Source organism: Pecten maximus, chromosome 5, assembly GCF_902652985.1.
Source record: "Pecten maximus chromosome 5, xPecMax1.1, whole genome shotgun sequence".
Lineage (NCBI taxonomy): Eukaryota > Metazoa > Mollusca > Bivalvia > Pectinida > Pectinidae > Pecten > Pecten maximus.
The window spans coordinates 42,471,208-42,495,180 of NC_047019.1; the positions used below are offsets into that span (position 1 = coordinate 42,471,208).

Here is a 23,973-nt window from a genome sequence, read left to right on the forward strand (position 1 = left end):
AATAAAACCACATCATAGATATATTAAAATCATTAAAATCATATGTTAAGCCAGTTTTCAAGATTATTTTGTAACTCAACGTTGTTTCGGTATGCCTTATGCTTAACTATCATCAGCTTAAGAGCTTTCAGTTCAAACAGTATATGGTTTTTTAAACTTATTAAATTGATATCTTTTTCTAAACATTTCATTTTAAACAAATATTGTTTAATAAATAGTAAAATAAGGTTATCTAATACCAAATCTGCATCACTGAAACTAAATTTTCCAAGTATAAATTCCTGTTTAATAAAATTGACAAAAATGTTGTTAGCAGCAAGTAATTGTTTAAATTCACGTAAAAGAACACTAAACCTGTCTAAGTTTACCTGTGTTCCTTAGTACCCAGACACCTGTCTAGGTTTACTTGTGTTCCTTAGGTACCCAGACACCTGTCTAAGTTTACCTGTGTTCCTTAGGTACCCAGACACCTGTCTAAGTTTACCTGTGTTCCTTAGGTACCCAGGAACCTATCTAAGTTTACTTGTGTCTCTCAGATACCCAGACACCTGTCTAAGTTTACCTGTGTTCCTTAGGTACCCAGACACCTGTCTAAGTTTACCTGTGTTCCTTAGGTACCCAGGAACCTGTCTAAGTTTACCTGTGTTCCTTAGGTACCCAGGAACCTATCTAAGTTTACTTGTGTCTCTCAGATACCCAGACACCTGTCTAAGTTTACCTGTGTTCCTTAGGTACCCAGACACCTGTCTAAGTTTACTTGTGTCTCTCAGATACCCAGACACCTGTCTAAGTTTACCTGTGTTCCTTAGGTACCCAGACACCTGTCTAAGTTTACATGTGTTCCTTAGGTACCCAGACACCTGTCTAAGTTTACCTGTGTTCCTTAGGTACCCAGACACCTGTCTAAGTTTACATGTGTTCCTTAGGTACCCAGACACCTGTCTAAGTTTATCTGTGTCTCTTAGGCACCGAGACACCTGTCTAAGTTTACCTGTGTTCCTTAGATACCCAGACAACAGTCTAAGTTTACCTGTGTTCCTTAGGTACCCAGACACCTGTCGTACCCAGACACCTGTCTAAGTTTACCTGTGTTCCTTAGGTACCCAGACACCTGTCGTACCCAGACACCTGTCTAAGTTTACCTGTGTTCCTTAGATACCCAAACACCTGTCTAAGTTTACCGAAGTTTACCTTTGATCTTTAGGTATCCAGACACCTGTCTAAGTTTATATGTAACAACTGTCTAAGTTTACCTGTGTTCCTTAGATACCCAGACAACAGTCTAAGTTTACCTGTGTTCATTAGATACCCAGACACCTGTCTAAGTTTACCTGTGTTCATTAGATACCCAGACACCTGTCTAAGTTTACCTGTGTTCCTCAGATACCCAGACACCTGTCTAAGTTTACCTGTGTTCCTTAGATACCCAGACAACAGTCTAAGTTTACCTGTGTTCCTTAGATACCCAGGCACCTGTCTAAGTTTACCTGAGTTCCTTAGGTACCCAGACACCTGTCTAAGTTTACCTGTGTTCCTTAGGCACCGAGACACCTGTCTAAGTTTACCTGTATTCCGAAGATGTTTACCTGTTAAAGATGTAGAAGCAGGAAGTGAGAATGCCAGCGAGCCATGAACCACTGAGCATATAAGCGGTGGCAAACAGCGCCCAGATGAGCATGGCATGAAGAGCAAACACACTGTTGATGTAGAAATAAATCGGCTGAATGTAATTCTGTAATGATAGAAAAGGAGACAATTTCAATGTTCTACAGGATAAAAATAAAAACAATATAAACAAGAGGCCCACGGGCCTTAACGGTCACCTGAGATTTGAAATATTTCAGTTAATTTAATTTACCCTTTTTGGCCCCGCCCATCAGCCCCCAGGGGTCAGTCAGGGCCAACATATGCATATTATCAAACTTTCATCCCATGCTGAAAATGTTAACCAAGTTAGAATGAATTCCAATAGAAATCAAACAAATCAGTCAAAAATGTGATTTCCCTATATAAACTATAGTAAAATTTAACCCCTCCCCAGGGGCTAACTTATGACCCCAGGGTCATGAAATTAATAAATTTTAGTAGAGCACCTTAAGACCCTTCAAACTATGAAGAGCATTTGATTCTACCTTATTTCGGTCTTGAGAAGAAGATTTTTGAAATTTCAGCCAATTTGACCATTTTTAGCCCCGCCCATCAGCCCCTCGGGGTCAGTCAGGGCCAACATGTGCATACCCTCAAACTGCCATCCCAAGCTGATAATGTTAACCAAATTATAATGAATTCCAATAGAAATCAAACAAATTATAGTCAAAAATGTGATTTCCCTATATAAACTATAGTAAAGTTTACCCCCTCCCCAGGGGCAAACTTAAGACCCTAGGGTCATGAAATTCACAATTTTGGTAAAGCACCTTCAGACCCTGCCATCTATGAAGTGTATTTGATTCCATCATATCTGAGAGTAGAGAAGAAGATTTTTGAAATTTCAGTCAATTTGGCCCTTTTTAGCCCCGCCCATCAGCCCCTGGGGGTCAGTCAGGGCCAACATGTGCATGCCATCAAACTACTGTCATCCCATGCTGACAATGTTTACCAAATTAGAATGAATTCCAATAGAAATAAAACAAATAAAAGTCAAAAATGTGATTTCCCTATATAAACTATAGTAAAGTTTACCTCCTCCCCAGGGGCAAACGTGAGACCCCTGGGTCATGAAATTTACAATTTTGGTAAAGCACCTTAAGACCCTTCCATCTATGAAGAGTGTTTGATTCCACCATATCTGAGAGTAGATAAGAAGATTTTTGAAATTTTAGTCAATTTGACCATTTTTAGCCTCGCCCCTCAGGCCCCTGGGGGGTCGGGACTGTATAATTTACAGTTTTGGTTGACCTTTAGCCATAGAAGCTTCCTGCCAAATTTCATTGAATTTGGTTTAGGGGTTTTGGAGAAGAAGTCGAAAATGTAAATTGTTTATGGATGCACGACGACGGACAAAAGGGGATTAGAATAGGTCACTTGAGACTTTGTCTCAGGTGACCTAAAAACTATCTTTAAAGCCACAAGCTGTCTGTTTATACTGCATCATTATATATAATTATGTTCTTACCGTCTTATTGTTCAAAACGTTCAAATTAAAACTTCATGCTAATTGATATTACATTCAATAAGAAATAGGAGTGGCCCCATATATGATGACTAACCTTCATGGAAAGGACCTGGTAAAGGACGGCATACCTGAACAAGAAGAACCCTGTACAGAACAACTTACCTTGACAAGAAGAACCCTGTACAGAAAAACTTACCTTGACAAGAAGAACCCTGTACAGAATGACTTACCTGGACAAGAAGAACCCTGTACAGAACAACTTACCTTGACAAGAAGAACCCTGTACAGAACAACTTACCTTGACAAGAAGAACCCTGTACAGAACAACTTACCTTGACAAGAAGAACCCTGTACAGAATGACTTACCTTGATGAGAAGAACCCTGTACAGGACAATTTAAATTGATGAGAAGGACCTTGTACAGGACGACTTACCTTGACAAGAGGACTCTGTACAGGACGACTTACCTTGATAGGAAGGACTCTGTACAGGACGACTTACCTTGATGAGAGGGCTGTGTACAGGACGACTTACCTTGATGAGAGGGCTGTGTACAGGACGACTTACCTTGATAGGAAGGACTCTGTACAGGACGACTTACCTTGATAGGAAGGACTCTGTACAGGACGACTTACCTTGATAGGAAGGACTCTGTACAGGACGAATTACCTTGATAGGAAGGACTCTGTACAGGACAACTTACCTTGATAGGAAGGACTCTGTACAGGACGACTTACCTTGATAGGAAGGACTCTGTACAGGACGACTTACCTTGATAGGAAGGACTCTGTACAGGACGACTTACCTTGATAGGAAGGACTCTGTACAGGACGACTTACCTTGATAGGAAGGACTCTGTACAGGACGACTTACCTTGATAGGAAGGACTCTGTACAGGACGACTTACCTTGATAGGAAGGACTCTGTACAGGATGCTAAGGATGACCTCCTGGTAGATGTTCATACGCTCCAGGACATTTATAGTACTTGGGTGCTCCGTCATATTGTCATGGGTGATCTCATACAGCCCTACAACAGAAACACATAACACTATCATTGCGATCAGAATAATCTAGTGTTTATCAACAATCAATAGATGATATCTTACAAATGAAATATCTCTTTATTACCACACTGGCCTGTTCTCCTAGTCAGGGAGTATGCCCTGGTCACTCAGTGACAGGTTATTATGTGGTGTCCATTGTGTGACAGGTTAGTGTGTGATGTCCATTGTGTGACAGGTTAATATGTGATGTCCATTGTGTGACAGGTTAGTTACGATTAGTGGTGCGCCGATCATCGATTATAATCGGTTGACGAATCGAATGCACCTTCGATTTCGACCATCGATTTCCGTTTTTCAAGAATCGATCATCGAACGCGCCCGAATCAAGGGAAGTCACTCTAATGTTATAACCTTAGAATAAAGATGGCGGACGGCTGCCTCGTCGTCGACGACTCCGTTGCAATTGCCACTACAACGGATACTGATACAGAGCTTATAATTCGACCACCCGGGGTTGGAAAGGCAAAGTCAAAAGTATGGAATATATATGCATTCCGCAAAATAAAAAAAAAGAATGGGGTCCTTCTAGAAAAAAACTTGACATGACGGTCGCTGTTTGCCGCCTTTGTAAGAAATGTTACAAAAATACAAGTAGCTACATTTCGGTATTTGATAGTATTAGATAGTGAAAGACTTATAAAATGACTCCATCTGTTTATTATTTTCGATAATAAGTAGCCCTGGAGGAATCATTTGGTTTCTTAATGATAAGTTTTAGCATATTTTATATATATTAGCTGAGTAATGAGGTACGTTTCTGCTAGGTATAAGGGAAACAGTCCAGCCACATTGCTCAATCCCTGCATACTTATATAATCTCGCAATAGGCAATACACAATCTACATTCTACAAAGAAGCACATTTTTATTTATATTTTGTAATTGCATACTGTAATATTAATAGATAAATGTATGGTTTACCACAATATTTGAAATTAACATTTATTCACTGAACTGTTAAGTTATGTTTCCAATTTATATTTTTGTTAAATCAAAGAAAGTGGATTTGTTAATTAGTTGTTACTTAATCTGTTGAATAAAACTTTGCTAGTTATAATATTTTTTCTCATAAATAGGTTTCTGAAACTTTCTTCGTCAGTTTTGGAAGTCCCAACTATTTGGCCATTGGTAGACAAATTAAAAGCGCTAATAATTGCATTTTCATGCATGATTAATAAAAACAAAAACAAAAAAAAACAACACTGGTAGTCTGGTACAATTACAATGTAAATATCCAATGCAAATACATGTAATGGCAATATCCATCAATGCATATTCAATGGGATATAAGCTCTATGGCATCGCATCATTGCTCTTTTGTAATTCTTGATTTTATATGTGTACCTGCTCATATTGTATTCTACTACTTTTGCATAAGACCATGTAGAAAATGAAAATGTCACTTTATTAACAAAAGTATATAATCATGGACAATTTCATGTTTTATAAACAAATCTGTGAAATCCAGATACTTTTACTGGACTTCATTCTTCTTGGATCATTAATATCTATTTTTTAAGTCATAGCTGTTGACCAAAAGTACAGTTGTAACTGTCTTAATCATTCAATCATACATTCATGTGCACCATCAACTAAGAAATAGGAATAATTACACTTACAAAAGATAATTATTGATACACATTACATAACAAAATGATGATTAATAACTGAAACAAAACACTTGTGATTTAACCGATTATTAATCGGTTGACTACATCGGTTGTCCTATCCGATGCGATCTGATAATCGAAACAGATTTTCAACCGATGTCCCATCACTAGTTACGATGTCCATTGTGTGACAGGTTAGTTACGGTGTCCATTGTGTGACAGGTTAGTGTGTGATGTCCATTGTGCGACAGGTTAGTGTGTGATGTCCATTGTGCGACAGGTTAGTGTGTGATGTCCATTGTGCGACAGGTTAGTGTGTGATGTCCATTGTGCGACAGGTTAGTGTGTGATGTCCATTGTGTGACAGGTTAGTGTGTGATGTCCATTGTGTGACAGGTTAGTGTGTGATGTCCATTGTGTGACAGGTTAGTGTGTGATGTCCATTGTGTGACAGGTTAGTGTGTGATGTCCATTGTGTGACAGGTTAGTGTGTGATGTCCATTGTGTGACAGGTTAGTGTGTGATGTCCATTGTGTGACAGGTAAGTGTGTGATGTCCATTGTGTGACAGGTTAGTGTGTGATGTCCATTGTGTGACAGGTTAGTTACGATGTCCATTGTGTGACAGGTTAGTGTGTGATGTCCATTGTGCGACAGGTTAGTGTGTGATGTCCATTGTGTGACAGGTTAGTGTGTGATGTCCATTGTGTGACAGGTTAGTGTGTGATGTCCATTGTGTGACAGGTTAGTGTGTGATGTCCATTGTGTGACAGGTTAGTGTGTGATGTCCATTGTGTGACAGGTTAGTGTGTGATGTCCATTGTGTGACAGGTTAGTTACGATGTCCATTGTGTGACAGGTTAGTGTGTGATGTCCATTGTGTGACAGGTTAGTGTGTGATGTCCATTGTGTGACAGGTTAGTGTGTGATGTCCACTGTGTGACAGGTTAGTGTGTGATGTCCATTGTGTGACAGGTTAGTTACGATGTCCATTGTGTGACAGGTTAGTGTGTGATGTCCATTGCGTGACAGATTAGTGTGTGATGTCCATTGTGTGACAGGTTAGTGTGTGATGTCCATTGTGTGACAGGTTAGTGTGTGGTGTCCATTGTGTGACAGGTTAGTATGTGGTGTCAATTGTGTGACAGGTTAGTGTGTGATGTCTATTGTGTGACAGGTTAATGTGTGATGTCTGTTTTATGACTACAAAGTAAACCAATTCTACTAACCTAACCTAATTGATTAACTCATCATTTTCAATACTTCAAAAGAAATTTGGCAAAAATGTTGATCCTCACAACTTTGAATCCCTGCACTCCCAAAGCATCAGTGTGACCAAGTTCGGTAAATGTCCATTTAATAGAAGATTTTTTTTTATGCGTAAATTTTACACAGCAGATGATGACAGGAGATAAATGACAGTTATAGGTCAGATGACCTAAAAATCACAAGAAATATCACTTTAAAATGTAAAGCAGACAATAAATCCTAGAATTCCACCTCTTCACACAATATAAATCATTTTTAAGCCATTACATGTAAAACTCAATCACACAGTAACATTTCAGTGAACATAAATTCTCATTAGTGACTGAAAGTTGTGTTAACTTCCCAGGGCAATAAATAACATGTAAAATCTGTGATACGTTCACAAGTTTACGACTCCTAGAGACAAATAAACAACAGGAAGGTATTCATAAAAAAGGAGTACTGAGATTAGATCTGATTTTCTAGTGACGAGTGTATTTCCAATTCTAGCAATAAAGTTCACAGATTTGTTTTGTACATGTTACGTTATATATAAATGTGATTCTAAGAGATGTCACCTTCAGTAGTAGTGGTGACATTTGGTTTGTCTGTAGGGGGTTGTAGTGCCACACAATTATAACACAGATCTCAAGCCAAGTAAAATTCTATGTTGCCTCCAGAGTACCTTTATTTATTCAGGGAAGATTCCTGGTACAGGTTTAAGTTTCACCCTCTAGAACATTGTAACCAGACCAGCAAACGATGGCTACTGATTAAATCTATTTTTGCTGTGAATTTTCATCAATCAAATTAAATCCAAAGCAAGTCCCAGTTGTTTCTACCATTAGAGCTATCTCTGTCAGCATCCCCAACTGATAAAAAAATATTCATTAATAACTCGAACATCATACCCAGGCATTTCACAGCCACAAAATTAACAAGAGGCCCATGGACCTTAACGGTCATCTGACAAACACTTACAGCAGGGACACACCCATTAATCAAGCATCATTATAATAAATTACAATAAATTAACTATATGCAGCTAGTTATGTTTTAGATCAAATTTGGTTTTTATCCATTTTGGCTTAAAGGAACAGCAGCATCTAAATCCAAAATTTCAGCCAAGTTTCCATTTTTGGGGCTTGCCTCTCCGTCCCAAGGGGCCCCTCAAGTCTCATTTATATAAATCATGATTGCTGTCCCCTTATGATGTTTCAGACAAAATCTGGTTGTAATCTATTAAGGCATTAAAAGCAAAATTTTGGCAAAGCCCCCCCTTTTGGAGTGATGACATTGAAGGAACAGGAGAGATATGATGATTCACCCTATGGTATAACATGTCTAAGTGTCACCCTATGGTGTGACATGTCTAAGTGTCACCCTATGGTGTGACATGTCTAAGTGTCACCCTATGGTGTGACATGTCTAAGTGTCACCCTATGGTGTGACATGTCTAAGTGTCACCCTATGGTATAACACGTCTAAGTGTCACCCTATGGTATAACATGTCTAAGTGTCACCCTATGGTATAACATGTCTAAGTGTCACCCTATGGTATAACATGTCTAAGTGTCACCCTATGGTGTGACATATCTAAGTGTCACCCTATGGTGTGACATGTCTAAGTGTCACCCTATGGTATAACATATCTAAGTGTCATCCTATGGTGTGACATATCTAAGTGTCACCCTATGGTGTGACATGTCTAAGTGTCACCCTATGGTATAACACGTCTAAGTGTCACCCTATGGTATAACATGTCTAAGTGTCACCCTATGGTATAACATGTCTAAGTGTCACCCTATGGTATAACATGTCTAAGTGTCACCCTATGGTGTGACATGTCTAAGTGTCACCCTATGGTGTGACATGTCTAAGTGTCACCCTATGGTGTGACATGTCTAAGTGTCACCCTATGGTATAACATGTCTAAGTGTCACCCTATGGTGTGACATGTCTAAGTGTCACCCTATGGTGTGACATGTCTAAGTGTCACCCTATGGTGTGACATGTCTAAGTGTCACCCTATGGTGTGACATGTCTAAGTGTCACCCTATGGTATAACACGTCTAAGTGTCACCCTATGGTGTGACATGTCTAAGTGTCACCCTATGGTATAACACGTCTAAGTGTCACCCTATGGTATAACATGTCTAAGTGTCACCCTATGGTGTGACATGTCTAAGTGTCACCCTATGGTGTGACATGTCTAAGTGTCACCCTATGGTGTGACATGTCTAAGTGTCACCCTATGGTATAACACGTCTAAGTGTCACCCTATGGTGTGACATGTCTAAGTGTCACCCTATGGTATAACACGTCTAAGTGTCACCCTATGGTATAACATGTCTAGGTGTCACCCTATGGTATAACACGTCTAAGTGTCACCCTATGGTATAACATGTCTAAGTGTCACCATATGGTATAACATGTCTAAGTGTCACCCTATGGTGTGACATGTCTAAGTGTCACCCTATGGTATAACACGTCTAAGTGTCACCCTATGGTGTGACATGTCTAAGTGTCACCCTATGGTATAACACGTCTAAGTGTCACCCTATGGTATAACATGTCTAAGTGTCACCCTATGGTGTGACATGTCTAAGTGTCACCCTATGGTATAACATGTCTAAGTGTCACCCTATGGTGTGACATGTCTAAGTGTCACCCTATGGTGTGACATGTCTAAGTGTCACCCTATGGTATAACATGTCTAAGTGTCACCCTATGGTGTGACATGTCTAAGTGTCACCCTATGGTATAACACGTCTAAGTGTCATCCTATGGTATAACACGTCTAAGTGTCACCCTATGGTGTGACATGTCTAAGTGTCACCCTATGGTATAACATGTCTAAGTGTCACCCTATGGTATAACATGTCTAAGTGTCACCCTATGGTATAACATGTCTAAGTGTCACCCTATGGTATAACACGTCTAAGTGTCACCCTATGGTATAACACGTCTAAGTGTCACCCTATGGTATAACACGTCTAAGTGTCACCCTATGGTGTAACATGTCTAAGTGTCACCCTATGGTATAACACGTCTAAGTGTCACCCTGTGGTATAACATGTCTAAGTGTCACCCTATGGTATAACACGTCTAAGTGTCACCCTATGGTATAACATGTCTAAGTGTCACCCTATGGTATAACATGTCTAAGTGTCACCCTATGGTATAACATGTCTAAGTGTCACCCTATGGTATAACATGTCTAAGTGTCACCCTATGGTATAACACGTCTAAGTGTCACCCTATGGTGTGACATGTCTAAGTGTCACCCTGTGGTATAACATGTCTAAATGTCACCCTATGGTGTGACATGTCTAAGTGTCACCCTATGGTGTGACATGTCTAAGTGTCATCCTATGGTATAACACGTCTAAGTGTCACCCTGTGGTATAACATGTCTAAGTGTCACCCTATGGTATAACACGTCTAAGTGTCACCCTATGGTATAACATGTCTAAGTGTCACCCTATGGTATAACACGTCTAAGTGTCACCCTATGGTATAACATGTCTAAGTGTCACCCTATGGTATAACATGTCTAAGTGTCACCCTATGGTATAACATGTCTAAGTGTCACCCTATGGTATAACACGTCTAAGTGTCACCCTATGGTGTGACATGTCTAAGTGTCACCCTATGGTATAACACGTCTAAGTGTCACCCTATGGTATAACATGTCTAAGTGTCACCCTATGGTGTGACATGTCTAAGTGTCACCCTATGGTGTGACATGTCTAAGTGTCACCCTATGGTGTGACATGTCTAAGTGTTATCCTATGGTATAACATGTCTAAGTGTCACCCTATGGTGTGACATGTCTAAGTGTCACCCTATGGTATAACATGTCTAAGTGTCACCCTATGGTATAACATGTCTAAGTGTCACTCTATGGTATAACATGTCTAAGTGTCACCCTATGGTATAACACGTCTAAGTGTCACCCTATGGTGTGACATGTCTAAGTGTCACCCTATGGTGTGACATGTCTAAGTGTCACCCTATGGTATAACACGTCTAAGTGTCACTCTATGGTATAACACGTCTAAGTGTCACCCTATGGTATAACACGTCTAAGTGTCACCCTATGGTGTAACACGTCTAAGTGTCACCCTATGGTATAACACGTCTAAGTGTCACCCTATGGTATAACACGTCTAAGTGTCACCCTATGGTATAACACGTCTAAGTGTCACCCTATGGTGTGACATGTCTAAGTGTCACCCTATGGTATAACATGTCTAAGTGTCACCCTATGGTATAACATGTCTAAGTGTCATCCTAAGGTGTGACATGTCTAAGTGTCACCCTATGGTATAACATGTCTAAGTGTCACCCTATGGTGTGACATGTCTAAGTGTCACCCTATGGTATAACATGTCTAAGTGTCACCCTAATGGTATAACATGTCTAAGTGTCACCTTATGGTATAACATGTCTAAGTGTCACCCTATGGTGTAACATGTCTAAGTGTCACCCTAAGGTGTGACATGTCTAAGTGTCACCCTATGGTATAACATGTCTAAGTGTCACCCTATGTGGTATAACATGTCTAAGTGTCACCCTATGGTATAACATGTCTAAGTGTCACCCTAAGGTGTGACATGTCTAAGTGTCACCCTATGGTATAACATGTCTAAGTGTCACCCTATGGTATAACATGTCTAAGTGTCACCCTATGGTATAACATGTCTAAGTGTCACCCTATGGTGTGACATGTCTAAGTGTCACCCTATGGTATAACATGTCTAAGTGTCACCCTATGGTGTGACATGTCTAAGTGTCACCCTATGGTGTGACATGTCTAAGTGTCACCCTATGGTGTAACATGTCTAAGTGTCACCCTTATGGTATAACATGTCTAAGTGTCATCCTAGGTGGTATACATGTCCTAAGTGTCACCCTATGGTGTGACATGTCTAAGTGTCACCCTATAGTGTAGACATGTCTAAGTGTCACCCTATGGTAGTAACATGTCTAAAGTGTCACCCTATGGTGTAACATGTCTAAGTGTCACCCTATGGTATAACACGTCTAAGTGTCACCCTATGGTGTAGACATGTCTAAGTGTCACCCTAAGGTGTGAACATGTCTAAGTGTCACCTATGGTGTGACATGTCTAAGTGTCACCCTATGGTGTACATGTCTAAGTGTCACCCTATGGTAGTAACATGTCTAAGTGTCACCCTATGGGTAGACATGTCTAAGTGTCACCCTATGGTAGTGAACATGTCTAAGTGTCACCCTAGGTGTAGACATGTCTAAGTGTCACCCTATGGTATAACATGTCTAAGTGTCACCCTATGGTGTGACATGTCTAAGTGTCACCCTATGGTGTGACATGTCTAAGTGTCACCCTATGGTATAACATGTCTAAGTGTCACCCTATGGTGTGACATGTCTAAGTGTCACCCTATGGTATAACATGTCTAAGTGTCACCCTATGGTATAACATGTCTAAGTGTCACCCTATGGTGTAACATGTCTAAGTGTCACCCTATGGTATAACATGTCTAAGTGTCACCCTATGGTATAACATGTCTAAGTGTCACCCTATGGTGTGACATGTCTAAGTGTCACCCTATGGTATAACATGTCTAAGTGTCACCCTATGGTGTACATGTCTAAGTGTCACCCTATGTGTATAACATGTCTAAGTGTCACCCTATGGTATAACATGTCTAAGTGTCACCCTAAGGTGTGACATGTCTAAGTGTCACCCTATGGTATAACATGTCTAAGTGTCACCCTATGGTGTAACATGTCTAAGTGTCACCCTAAGGTGTAACATGTCTAAGTGTCACCCTATGGTATAACATGTCTAAGTGTCACCCTATGGTATAACATGTCTAAGTGTCACCCTATGGTGTGACATGTCTAAGTGTCACCCTAATGGTGTAACATGTCTAAGTGTCACCCTATGGTATAACATGTCTAAGTGTCACCCTATGGTGTAACATGTCTAAGTGTCACCCTATGGTGTGACATGTCTAAGTGTCACCCTATGGTATAACATGTCTAAGGTAAAGACACCAGGAGAATAAGGACATTATCTGAGTGATTACTGTATACAAGATCACATCGCTCTAGTCAAATTAACATTTAGTAATGCAAAAATTTACAACTTTGTCATTCATACGCAAATTGTTTCAAAGTAATATCTTTTCCACCAATCAGCAGACCTTGATTGCTTTAAAACAAACAGCATTATGATGGTGCTCCGTCAACACAGCAGAAGAACACTGTGATGAATATCCACAATTTCTCCCACTGTCAGTACCATCATTTGTCACCCAGTCCCCAGTGTGTTTCCAGCCTCACATCAACCCTACATCAGGCTTGGCACTTCAGCTTCATCTCATAGCATTATCACTATGGCTATTTTTTTTGTTTTGATAAAATCTGAAATCCTCTCCATAATTAAATGAATATATTTTTCAGTATATTACATCTAGGACACAACTATTTAATAAATTGTCTCATTTTTTCACCAATTATCACTACCAAATCAACGCCATGATTTAAGAGATTCATCACATTTCAAGGAAACCTTGCCAGTATTGCCTTCCCTGGGGATTTCTTAGCCTGTGTGAATTTCTGATTTGAATCAGAACTGGAAACATTCAAGTCTGTAGAAATGTACAAGATGTCCATAGGGCCTGTGTAACTGTTTCTATTTGTTTCAAACATCCTTTAATAACCTGATAACAAAGACCAGTATTAAAGAGTCATTCTATCACTTAAAAGTAAATTATGTTAAATTAATGTACAAACTTGACCACTTCTTGAAATTATATAAAGGTCAGGAAGATATGTAAGATATTTAACAACCAAAGTACCAGGTATTTTTTATTCACAAGACATGGCAGGCAAATGAAAAAAATGTTGGTAAATCTACCTATCAACTTCACTTTTTAGAAAAAAATTTGCAATTGGTAAGTATTTGGTTGTGACCTGATCTACCTACTGTTCCAGTCATGGTTCCCTTTCCATAGGAACCATGGGTAAGTTTGTTGGTTTGTTTAATTTGTTAGGTTTATTGCTCTGAACAACCAGGGCCATTTTGAGGCAAGGTCCCCTTGTAGTAGCTGGTGGCTACCTCTCTTACAACATATGAGAGGCCTGTCATATACCATCAAGAGCAATTAGGGTAAAGTGTCTTGCCAAAGGACACAACTATGTCCATACAGCTGGGTAAGTAACCATAGCTATTGAAGAAAGAAACCAAAGTGACCAGTAGGTTCCCATGGAACCTTGTCACAGTGGCATTAACAAACAATAGAATGTTTCTGATGGGTCATCAATAACCTTTTGGACAAAAAATGAGGGTTAGTATATTATCAAAACAATACTAAAAAGTAAGTGACACAGTATTTGTTTACTAATATTTTTTCTTTTCATATTAAACTGCATTTTATTAAACACAAAATAATTAAATTAAAGAATAGTTATTTAATTTCTAATCTCAAATTACCAATACCTGAGTGTTCCAGCACTTTTGCTCAATTTTCCAGATGCATTTTTGGTACAAACTTTAAGGGAATTGAGGATTTTTGCCTTTAATACGATAAAATCAGAAGTGTGGCGAATAAGTAAACCAAACATCGCAATCTGAATAGTAACAGAAATTAAAGTTAATAATGCTGATGATTAAAATCTTTTTATAATTTTCTAATGATAATTAAATACTCATTTTTAAGGAATCTGAATGAATTCAAGAACTTTTCCAGCACTGACCCCAAATTCCAGTACTTTTCATTATCTGTATGAACCATGCATGTTATGTATTCTTATATTGAACCTTCCAGTAAACCTTAGACACTTTTAGGTAAGACTGTGTGTGTGTGTGTGTGTGTTTTTTTTTTTAAATGTTGGTACTACCAGTAGTCGGCTTGAATTCCATTCATGCTTGTTTTTGTCAAACCAGCACCAGTAATTAATGTATATAGATAATTGTGATATGACTATCTCTGGAGAGTTGGGCTTTATAATTACAAAGCTTGAATACCTATCAGAATATTGTCATTTGAGATAGTATAATGGACTGGTATGATATCTTTAACATCCGTACATTGGGGAACACTACAGAGGAAGCCATTCTAGTGTGATGATACACATGGACAACAATCAAATGTTTTACTACTGACTACATCTCGGGTTATAACATCAGTAAATGGCATCAACACAAAGTGCATATATGATGTCAACAATCTCAAAATTTCTAGACGGTAATAGAATTATCCTTGCCTTGAGATATGAAGGATGCTGAGAAGGCAGATATTTTAGGATATTCTTACCTTTGGTTATTGAAGGGGCATGAACCAGCTGTTTGTAGTAGGAGTAGTACAGTCCAGACTCAGTACGAAAGGATATCTCCCTCTCTACTTCCTGTCAAATAGAAAATAATATGTATATCAGTTATAAAGGATATCTCCCTCTCTACTTCCTGTCAAATAGAAAATACAGTGGAACTTCGTTAACTCGAACTGGGATAACTCGAATACCCCGCTTAACTCGAAGTACCTCGCCGGTCCCGGCCGAATTCTCTCTTTATCTAAGTAAAAAAAACTCGGAAAATTCGAATTCGGATAACTCGAAAAACTCGGATAATACGAAGTAAAAATTTGGTCCCAACAATAAAAATCCTACTTGAAATGTTCGAATAACTCGAAGTATAATTTTCGTCGATCGGTGGCAAACGCCGACATTTTTTAAGAGCTAAATTCCGTTTGTAATACTGAACATATCGGCACTACTAACCTACATGCTATTATAAGTGTTTCATAAATTCATAAAAGAAATTGTCAGTTGAATCTTATAACAACAAGTCTTGGTGATAAAAAGTACTGCTTTACTTACATCAGGTAATTTCCCAAGGCCGTCGCCGATATCAGTAAACACGATAGTCAACAACTCATCTACCCGTTCGCTCAAGCGGAACTAATCTCTGACACACCGGTAGATCTACCCGGCTGATGTTTTTACAGGTGTAGTAATGACACAGTCACCGGCGCCTATTAAATCTTTAAACTGCTGAAACAATAGCGTAATTACTGCCGAGGTGTTCAGAGTACAACTGTAACGGTCAGTGCTGTCTATTAAATCGGATAAAACGCCAACTCAGTTACAGTAACATTTTATACGCACATGCGCAGCCCAACTTCCGGTGCTAATACACATGGAAATGGCGTGGTTATCAATAAAAAGTAAGTAGGCCGATCAAACAGTATTTTATATATGTCCAATAAAAGGTAATGGTTCTGTTACATTTTGTATGCAATCTGTGTTAAACTTAAACGGTCATTTGTTTTGACATTAATAACTTGTTATTTTGTCGAATTCCGTTTTATCGTTTACCTTTTGCAAACATGACTTGCACATCAGATCGTTATTGAAGTGACTAAGTGAAAGAAACTTTATCGTGACTGTTTATCGGCAAAACTACACCAAATTACAAGTGACATAACGAAACATTACATATATATTTACATGTATTGACCAGTCTTCACACTAAACTGATGAGCGACAGAGCGAAGTTATAATGATTATATAATGTTGACAAATATTGACCAAACTTTTCACCAAAAACGATAACTCGCTTAATTCGAACACTCGGATAACTCGAAGTTTTTTCGTGGTCCCGTCGACTTCGAGTTAACGAAGTTCCACTGTAATATGTATATCAGTTATAAAGGATATCTCCCTCTCTACTTCCTGTCAAATAGAAAATAATATGTATATCAGTTATAAAGGATATCTCCCTCTCTACTTCCTGTCAAATAGAATATAATATGTATATCAGTTATAAAGGATATCTCCCTCTCTACTTCCTGTCAAATAGAATATAATATGTATATCAGTTATAAAGGATATCTCCCTCTCTACTTCCTGTCAAATAGAAAATAATATGTATATCAGTTATAAAGGATATCTCCTTCACTTCCTGCCAAACAGAAAAGTGATCTTTTAAGCAGTTCTAAAGGATATCTCCCTCTCCCTATCCTGTCAAATCTATAAGAAACTCTTTTTATCATTCCAAAAGGATATACCCACTCCACTTCTTTTCAAAATATCAAAATAGAAAAATAATCTGTTTTATCCATTGAGAACAATATTTTTTAACTAAGGCTGGTTGGGTGGAGCAATAATAACACACTCCCCTTTCATCTTGACAACCAGAGCTCAATTCCCTGATCAGACATGAAGAGGTTGTGGTCACCTGCCTGACCATATGGGTTTATTTTGTGCACTCCAGTTTCCTCCCACAGTAAGATCTAGCTCTCATCCCCTTCTGAACCAACAAGAGTGATTAGTATAAGATGATATAACAAAGCTAAACTTTCACAATTGTTGTAAAATAAAGATTTATAGTCATGGATGTATTTTTCATGATGGTAACCATGACGTACAGCTATCTTGCATTTTGGATCAACCGGAAAAATACCAACACTTGTTCAGGACCATGTCAGGATCATTTTAGGAAAGTTTTGATTGAGCTGAATCCCATTGATGGAACTTGAAAAGAAGTTTAAAATGGGTGTTTTTCAGGAAAACTGTACATCCTCATCAATTTTCAGCTTACTGGCACCAATGCCAATGAAGAAGAAGGTTTTAAAAATGTGTTTTTTCAAGATGGCAGCCATGACAGGGTTCATACAGATTTTGTCAAACCAAATTCAAGGCCTTATCAAGGCTTTTTCAATGTCTTAATTAAATATTCAAGGCCCATTTTACCCGTCAACTAAGTCATCTTGAGAGGGATCAGAACAAAAGGAAACTTATAACTATCCACTTGATAAAAATACAACTTGACATGGTCATTATTAACGTCTGTAGGGGAGGCGACATGGACAAAGTTGAATCCAAATGATCAGTGGCCAGGGTTTCACTTATCCTAATGAAACCTTAAAATTCAAGGCTTTTTCAAGGCTGTTAACCAATTTTCAAGGCTTTTCAAGGTCCAAGGTGAAATTCAAGGCTTTTCAAGGCCCAAGGTGAAATTTGAGACTTTCTCAAGGCCCGTGCTAACCCTGCATGATAGCCATCTTGGATTTTGAAACAACACAGTGGCTTCCTATCACATCCTCACCAATTTTCAGCTCAGTGGTATCACTCCCATTAGAAGAGAAGTTCAAAATGTATTTTTCATGATGGTGACCATCATGGATTTTGGATGGACCTCAAAATAACAACACTTGGTAATAAAGACCATATCAGGATAATTTCGGGCAAGTTAGAGCTTCAGTTAGAGTTAAAAATGTGAAATGTTTATCGGTGTATATGTGCATGGCCCATGATGGACAACAACAAACAAAGTATTAGGTCAAACGGCCTTAAAGGTGCTTGAGATGTAAAATTAGAGCCCCCTTTCTCCTTTTTATTTTTATTATACATTGTATAAGATACTTTACAGTACAACCCATTAATCTTGTATAAGGCAGCTAGGTTCCATCTGTCACATACATCAGCATTCAAGTATCAACAGCCAAGCATAGAGTGACCATGACTGACCCTTAGCTGTCACAGACAGAGAGTGACCATGACTGACCCTTAGCTGTCACAGACATAGAGTGACCATGACTGACCCTTAGCTGTCACAGACAGAGAGTGACCATGACTGACCCTTAGCTGTCACAGACAGAGAGTGACCATGGCTGACCCTTAGCTGTCACAGACAGAGAGTGACCATGACTGACCCTTAGCTGTCACAGACAGAGAGTGACCATGACTGACCCTTAGCTGTCACAGACAGAGAGTGACCATGACTGACCCTTAGCTGTCACAGACAGAGAGTGACCATGGCTGACCCTTAGCTGTCACAGACAGAGAGATGCTTCATGGAAATGTAGAGAGAACAACAAGACCAATAATCCCGGGGGAGATGCTTCATGAAATGTAATAGATCAAATGTTTGGGGGCCCTTTTTTTTCCCAAAAAAAACTTAAAAAAAAATTTTCCCCTTAAAAAAAAGGGTTTTAACCCAAAGGAAAAAATTTAACGGTAAATTTGGCCCCCTAAAAAAAAAAAAGTTTAAAACCCCAAATTTGGGTTTAAAAAACCCCCTTTTTTAAAACCCCTTGAAAACCCTAAAAAAACCCTTTTTTTTAAAAAAAACCCCCCCTTTCCTTTTAAACTTTTAAATTTTTTTTTATAAAAGGAAAGCAAATTTTCCCCGGGGAAAAGGGGAAACCCCAAAAAAACTTTGGTATGGGAAAAAAAAAACCTACGTTTGCCGGGAAAAAATAGAAAAGGTTCAAACAGGTGACATTGATGCCCTTTTCCAACAAAATTTTCCCCCTTAGGTTTAAAAATGCCCCCAACCTCCTTGTTTAAAAACCCAATGGTTTTAACACCCCAACCTTAATTTGACACCCCACCCCTTCAACCCCCGAAATTTAAAATGATAACCCACGGGGTGATCCCCACCCAACTTCCAGACAATGCAATGCCACTTACTTCAAGGAAGGAAACTTACGGTGCAATAAAGGAAAAAAACCCCCAAATTTGGGTAATCGAAAGGATTCCATGAACCCCTGTCCAAAACTGAAAAAATTTTAACGACAGGACCACCCATTTACAGGAAGTGAATGATGCCAAACCCAAGATGAACAAGGCCCAAACCCACCCTATTTACAGGGATACCCCAAACTACCTAGTGAATGAAGGACCCCAAACCACCCATGTCAAGAAAAGAAAAACCCATTTTGCGGGCCCCAAAACTGATTTTGAACTATCCCAAAAACCAAACCCGATGTCCCCAAAAAATGTTAAAACCCCAACAAAACCGACTTAAGGACAGACCAAACACCCGGTTGAAAAGGACCCCCAAACCTCCATTTTGAAAAACCCCAAACACCCGTTATGACAGTTAACCAACCCCCAAATTTAAACCAAAATTGATGCGCCAACCCCGGTGAATGAATTGCCCAAATTTCCCTTTTAATGAATACACCAAAACCATCCGTAAACAGACCCCAAACCACCCGTGTTGAAAACCCACCCCAAACCAACCCGGGGAAAACTCCCCCAAAAACCACCCTGACTTGAAATGTATACCCAACACCCGATTTTTAAAATTTGGGTTGATCCCAAACCCCCCTTAACGGGGCCCCAAAACGCTTTTAAACCCACTGATCCCAAAACCACCTGACTTGAAAAATGTAAACCCCAACCTATCTTAAATGCAAATCCCAAAACTTCTACCCACTTAACCCCCAAACCCCTGCTTTTAAACCCTACCCAAACCTCCCCTAGGGAAATCCCCCACCCCCTTTAATGTAATGACAAAACCCCAACCACCCTACTTGAAGGGCCTGTGCCCAAACCTACCCTGACTTTTAACACGTATACCCAAACCTCCCGTTAATGCCCGGCCCAACCTACCCTGATGTAATGCCCCGGGCCCCAAAACCTACCCGAGGGAAATGTGATGCCCCAAACCCCACTAGGGTGTGACAATGATGCCCCCCTACCTATGTTAATGACAAAACCCCAAACTCCGGACTATTCCCAAACCCCACACCTCCCGACTAAGGGAATGATCCCCAAACCTACCCGCTATTGAAAAATGCCCCAACCTCCCTGACTTGAATGCCCTGAGCCCCAAACCTACCCTAACTTTTAATGACATTGATCCCCAACCTACCCTGACTTTAAGAAAACCCCAAACTCCCCCGGGGACATTGCCCCAAACCCCCCTACCTGATCCACCCCAACCTCCTGACTTTAATGACACATACCACACCTATGATGAACTGACCCCAAACCACCCTGACTTTATGACCAACCCCAACCCCTGAATTTGAAACTTTTAAAACCTACCCCCTTGCTCCAAAAACCCCCACCCTACCCCTTTGAGACATGTGACCCCAAACCTACCCTGATTAAACAGGGGCCCCAAACCTGCTTTAAGAAGGATGCCCCAAAAAACCCTTTGAAGCAGATGCCCCAAACCCCCCCTTTGAAAACATGATCCCCCAAACCTCCCTGTTGAAGAAGTGACCCCAAACTACCCTGACTTTTGAATGACACGGTTTCCCCAAACCTCCCCTTTTTAAACCGGATCCCAAACCTACCCGGTTGAATGAAACCCCAAAACCTCCCCACTTTAGAATAAATTGGCCCCAAACCTACCCTTTTTAATGACAATACCCCAAACCACCCTACTTTAATGACATCCCAACCTACCCTGATTTTAATCATGAACCCAAACCCCGACGGAATGTTGCCCAAACCTACCCGCAAAACCATGACCCCAAAACCTCCCCAAACTTTGCCCCAAAACCCTTGAAAACTGCTGAAACCCCCACCCAGAACAACCCCAAACACCCACTGTTGAAACTGAAACCCAACCTACCCTGACTTGAATGACAATATCCCCAAACTACCCTGACTTTGAATGACATTGATGCCCCAACCTACCCTATGTTAAGACACTATGCCCCAACCACCCGACGGAACACAGGGCCCCAAAACCTACCCATTGAATGTATCCCAACCACCCTGACGCAATGACGTGACCCCAAACACCCTACTAACAATGATGCCCAACCACCCCCGTTTGAGACATGATCCCCAAACCTACCCTGACTTAATAAATGCCCCCCAAACCCAACCCTATCGAATGACTAAACCCAAACCTCCCCAGGAATGGACCCCAAACTACCCGCTTTGACATTATGCCCAACCTCCCAAAACTTACCACCCCCACCCCTGTTAAATTTAATTGTCCCCAAACCCCCTGAGGGAAACAATGATCCCCAAAACCTCCCGCTTTTAAACATGAGCCCCAAACCTACCCTTTTTTTAATAACCTGATGCCCCAAACCTACCCTGATTTTGATGAAACCCCCCCAAAAAACCCACCCGACTTAATGACTGATGCCCCAAACCCCCTGAAAAAGGTGAAAACCCCCCCCTGTGCTTATGCAGGGTCCCCAACCTACCCACTGTGAACCATACCCCAACCTACCCAAATTTAACATGACCCCAAACCCCCCTTTCAAATCCAATCCCCCAAATACCCCCCGATTTGGGAAACCCCCCACTTTATGCCCAAACTCCATACTTTTCAGGACCCCAAACCTACCCATTTTAATGCCCTGACCCCAAACCCCCTGACTTGAAACGTGACCCCAAACCCCCCCCAAAATGAACGTTCACAAACATCCCCAATTAAATTGACCCCAACCCCAAAATTTTTGGGGGATCCCAAAACCCCAACCCTACCAAAAGGACTTGAAAAACCCATTGATGAACTACCCAAAAACCATGTTGAATGACCACCCCAAACCACTGAGTTGATCCAAACCCCCCCTAACTTTTGTAACCCCAAACCCTCCCCGACTTTTGACACTGGCCCCAAACCACCATGAGGGTTAAATTTAACCCCAAAAACCACCCAATTGAAAATTACCCCAAAACCCTCTTAATTTGTGATTCCCCAACCCCCACTTAAACGGCCCCCAACCACCCGACTTCCCAACTACCCCTTACTGATACAAACCACCCTACTTAATGACTTACCCCAAATACACATTTGCCCAAACTCCCCAACTTTGACTGGTGCCAAACCGGCCCCAACCACCTGAGGAACCATGCCCCCAACCTCCTACGAAATGAAAAAAATTACCCAAAAAAAACCCCTTAAATGACCCCAAACCCCCCCCTGCTTGGGGAACCCCCAAACCCCCGGGAGTGAAACATGATCCCCAAAACTACCCGAAGGGAAAGATAAACCCCAAACCTCCCTCTGTAAGGGTTATCCCCAAACAACCCTGACGTTGAAGAATGTGATCCCCAACCAAAACCCCATGACCTTGCCCAAATTACCCTGACTTAAAATGCCCCAACCCCCCTTTAAACAAAGCCCCCAAACCTACCCTGGCCCAAATTCCTTATGCCCAAAACCCCTCCCACTGAAAACATGCCCCAAACCTACCCCTTTAAGGGAACCGGCCCCAACCTACCCTCTGTTGAATCACGGTGATCCCAAACCCCCTTAAAACGATAAACCTCCCACTTTACAACCCCCAAACCTACCTGATGTTAAAACCCAGCGTAAAAACCCCCCCCCTTTCAAACCGACCAAACCCCTTTGACCGGATGCCCCCAAACCTCCCCTGTTGCATGATCCCCAAACCTACCCACTGTGACAATCCCCAAACCACCCACTGTAACTGAGCCCCAAACCCCCCCTTTAACTGTGAACCTGATGCCCAAACCTACCCAATACTGTGACCCAAACCCCGGTTGAAGGACAGGGCTCCCCAAAACCACCAAATTGAACATACCCACCTACCGACTTTAATACGAAACCCCAAACCTCCCTTGATGCAAATTGCCCAAACCTCCCGTGTAAACTGATCCCCAAACCACCCAATAAAACATTCCCACATACCCTGTGACAACTTGCCCCAAACCTAAATGTGAAGAAAATCCCAAACCCACCTTGGGAAACACTGTGCCCCAAACCTCCCCATTTTAAATTTACCCCAACCTACCCCGTTAAAGACTGATGCCCCAAACCCCCTCTTTAAAGGTGATGCCCCAACCCCCTGACGTAATGAAAAACCCCAAACCTACCACTATGAAAATGTCCCCAAACCCCACCGAATAATTTTGGACCCCAACCTCCCCCTTTGAATCCCACCCCAAACCACCCTGACTTTCGATGACACATGCCCCAAACCTACCCTGATTTGATCCCCAAAAACCTCCCTGACTTCCCAAATGACCCAAACCTACCACTTCCTTTGACAGGCCCAAACCCACTTTTTGAAAATAACCCCAAACCACCCTGATGAGACAATCCCCAAACCTCCCCACTGTTGAAACATGACCCAACCACCCGACTGTTGAAACATTGACCAAATACCCCAATAACCTGCCCCCAAACCCCTTTAATTTGAATCCCCAAAAC

The 23,973-nt window shown here is 40.7% G+C and overlaps 1 protein-coding gene across 6 annotated transcripts in view; it reads right to left on the reverse strand.

Moving 5' to 3' along the window:
- Positions 1-23,973, reverse strand: part of LOC117328088 (probable C-mannosyltransferase DPY19L3) — a 75,003-nt gene that overhangs the window by 28,874 nt on the left and 22,156 nt on the right. For all 6 annotated transcript variants that reach the window (XR_004532845.1, XR_004532841.1, XR_004532843.1 and 3 more), the window contains exons 3-5: positions 15,350-15,440; positions 4,023-4,144; positions 1,587-1,732 (exon numbers count right to left, since the gene is read on the reverse strand). Coding sequence is in view for 1 of the 6 variants with exons in the window: in XM_033885442.1 (XP_033741333.1) it covers positions 1,587-1,732; positions 4,023-4,144; positions 15,350-15,440 (359 nt within the window). In the remaining 5 variants the exon portion in view is untranslated. The remainder of the gene's footprint in view (positions 1-1,586; positions 1,733-4,022; positions 4,145-15,349; positions 15,441-23,973) is intronic.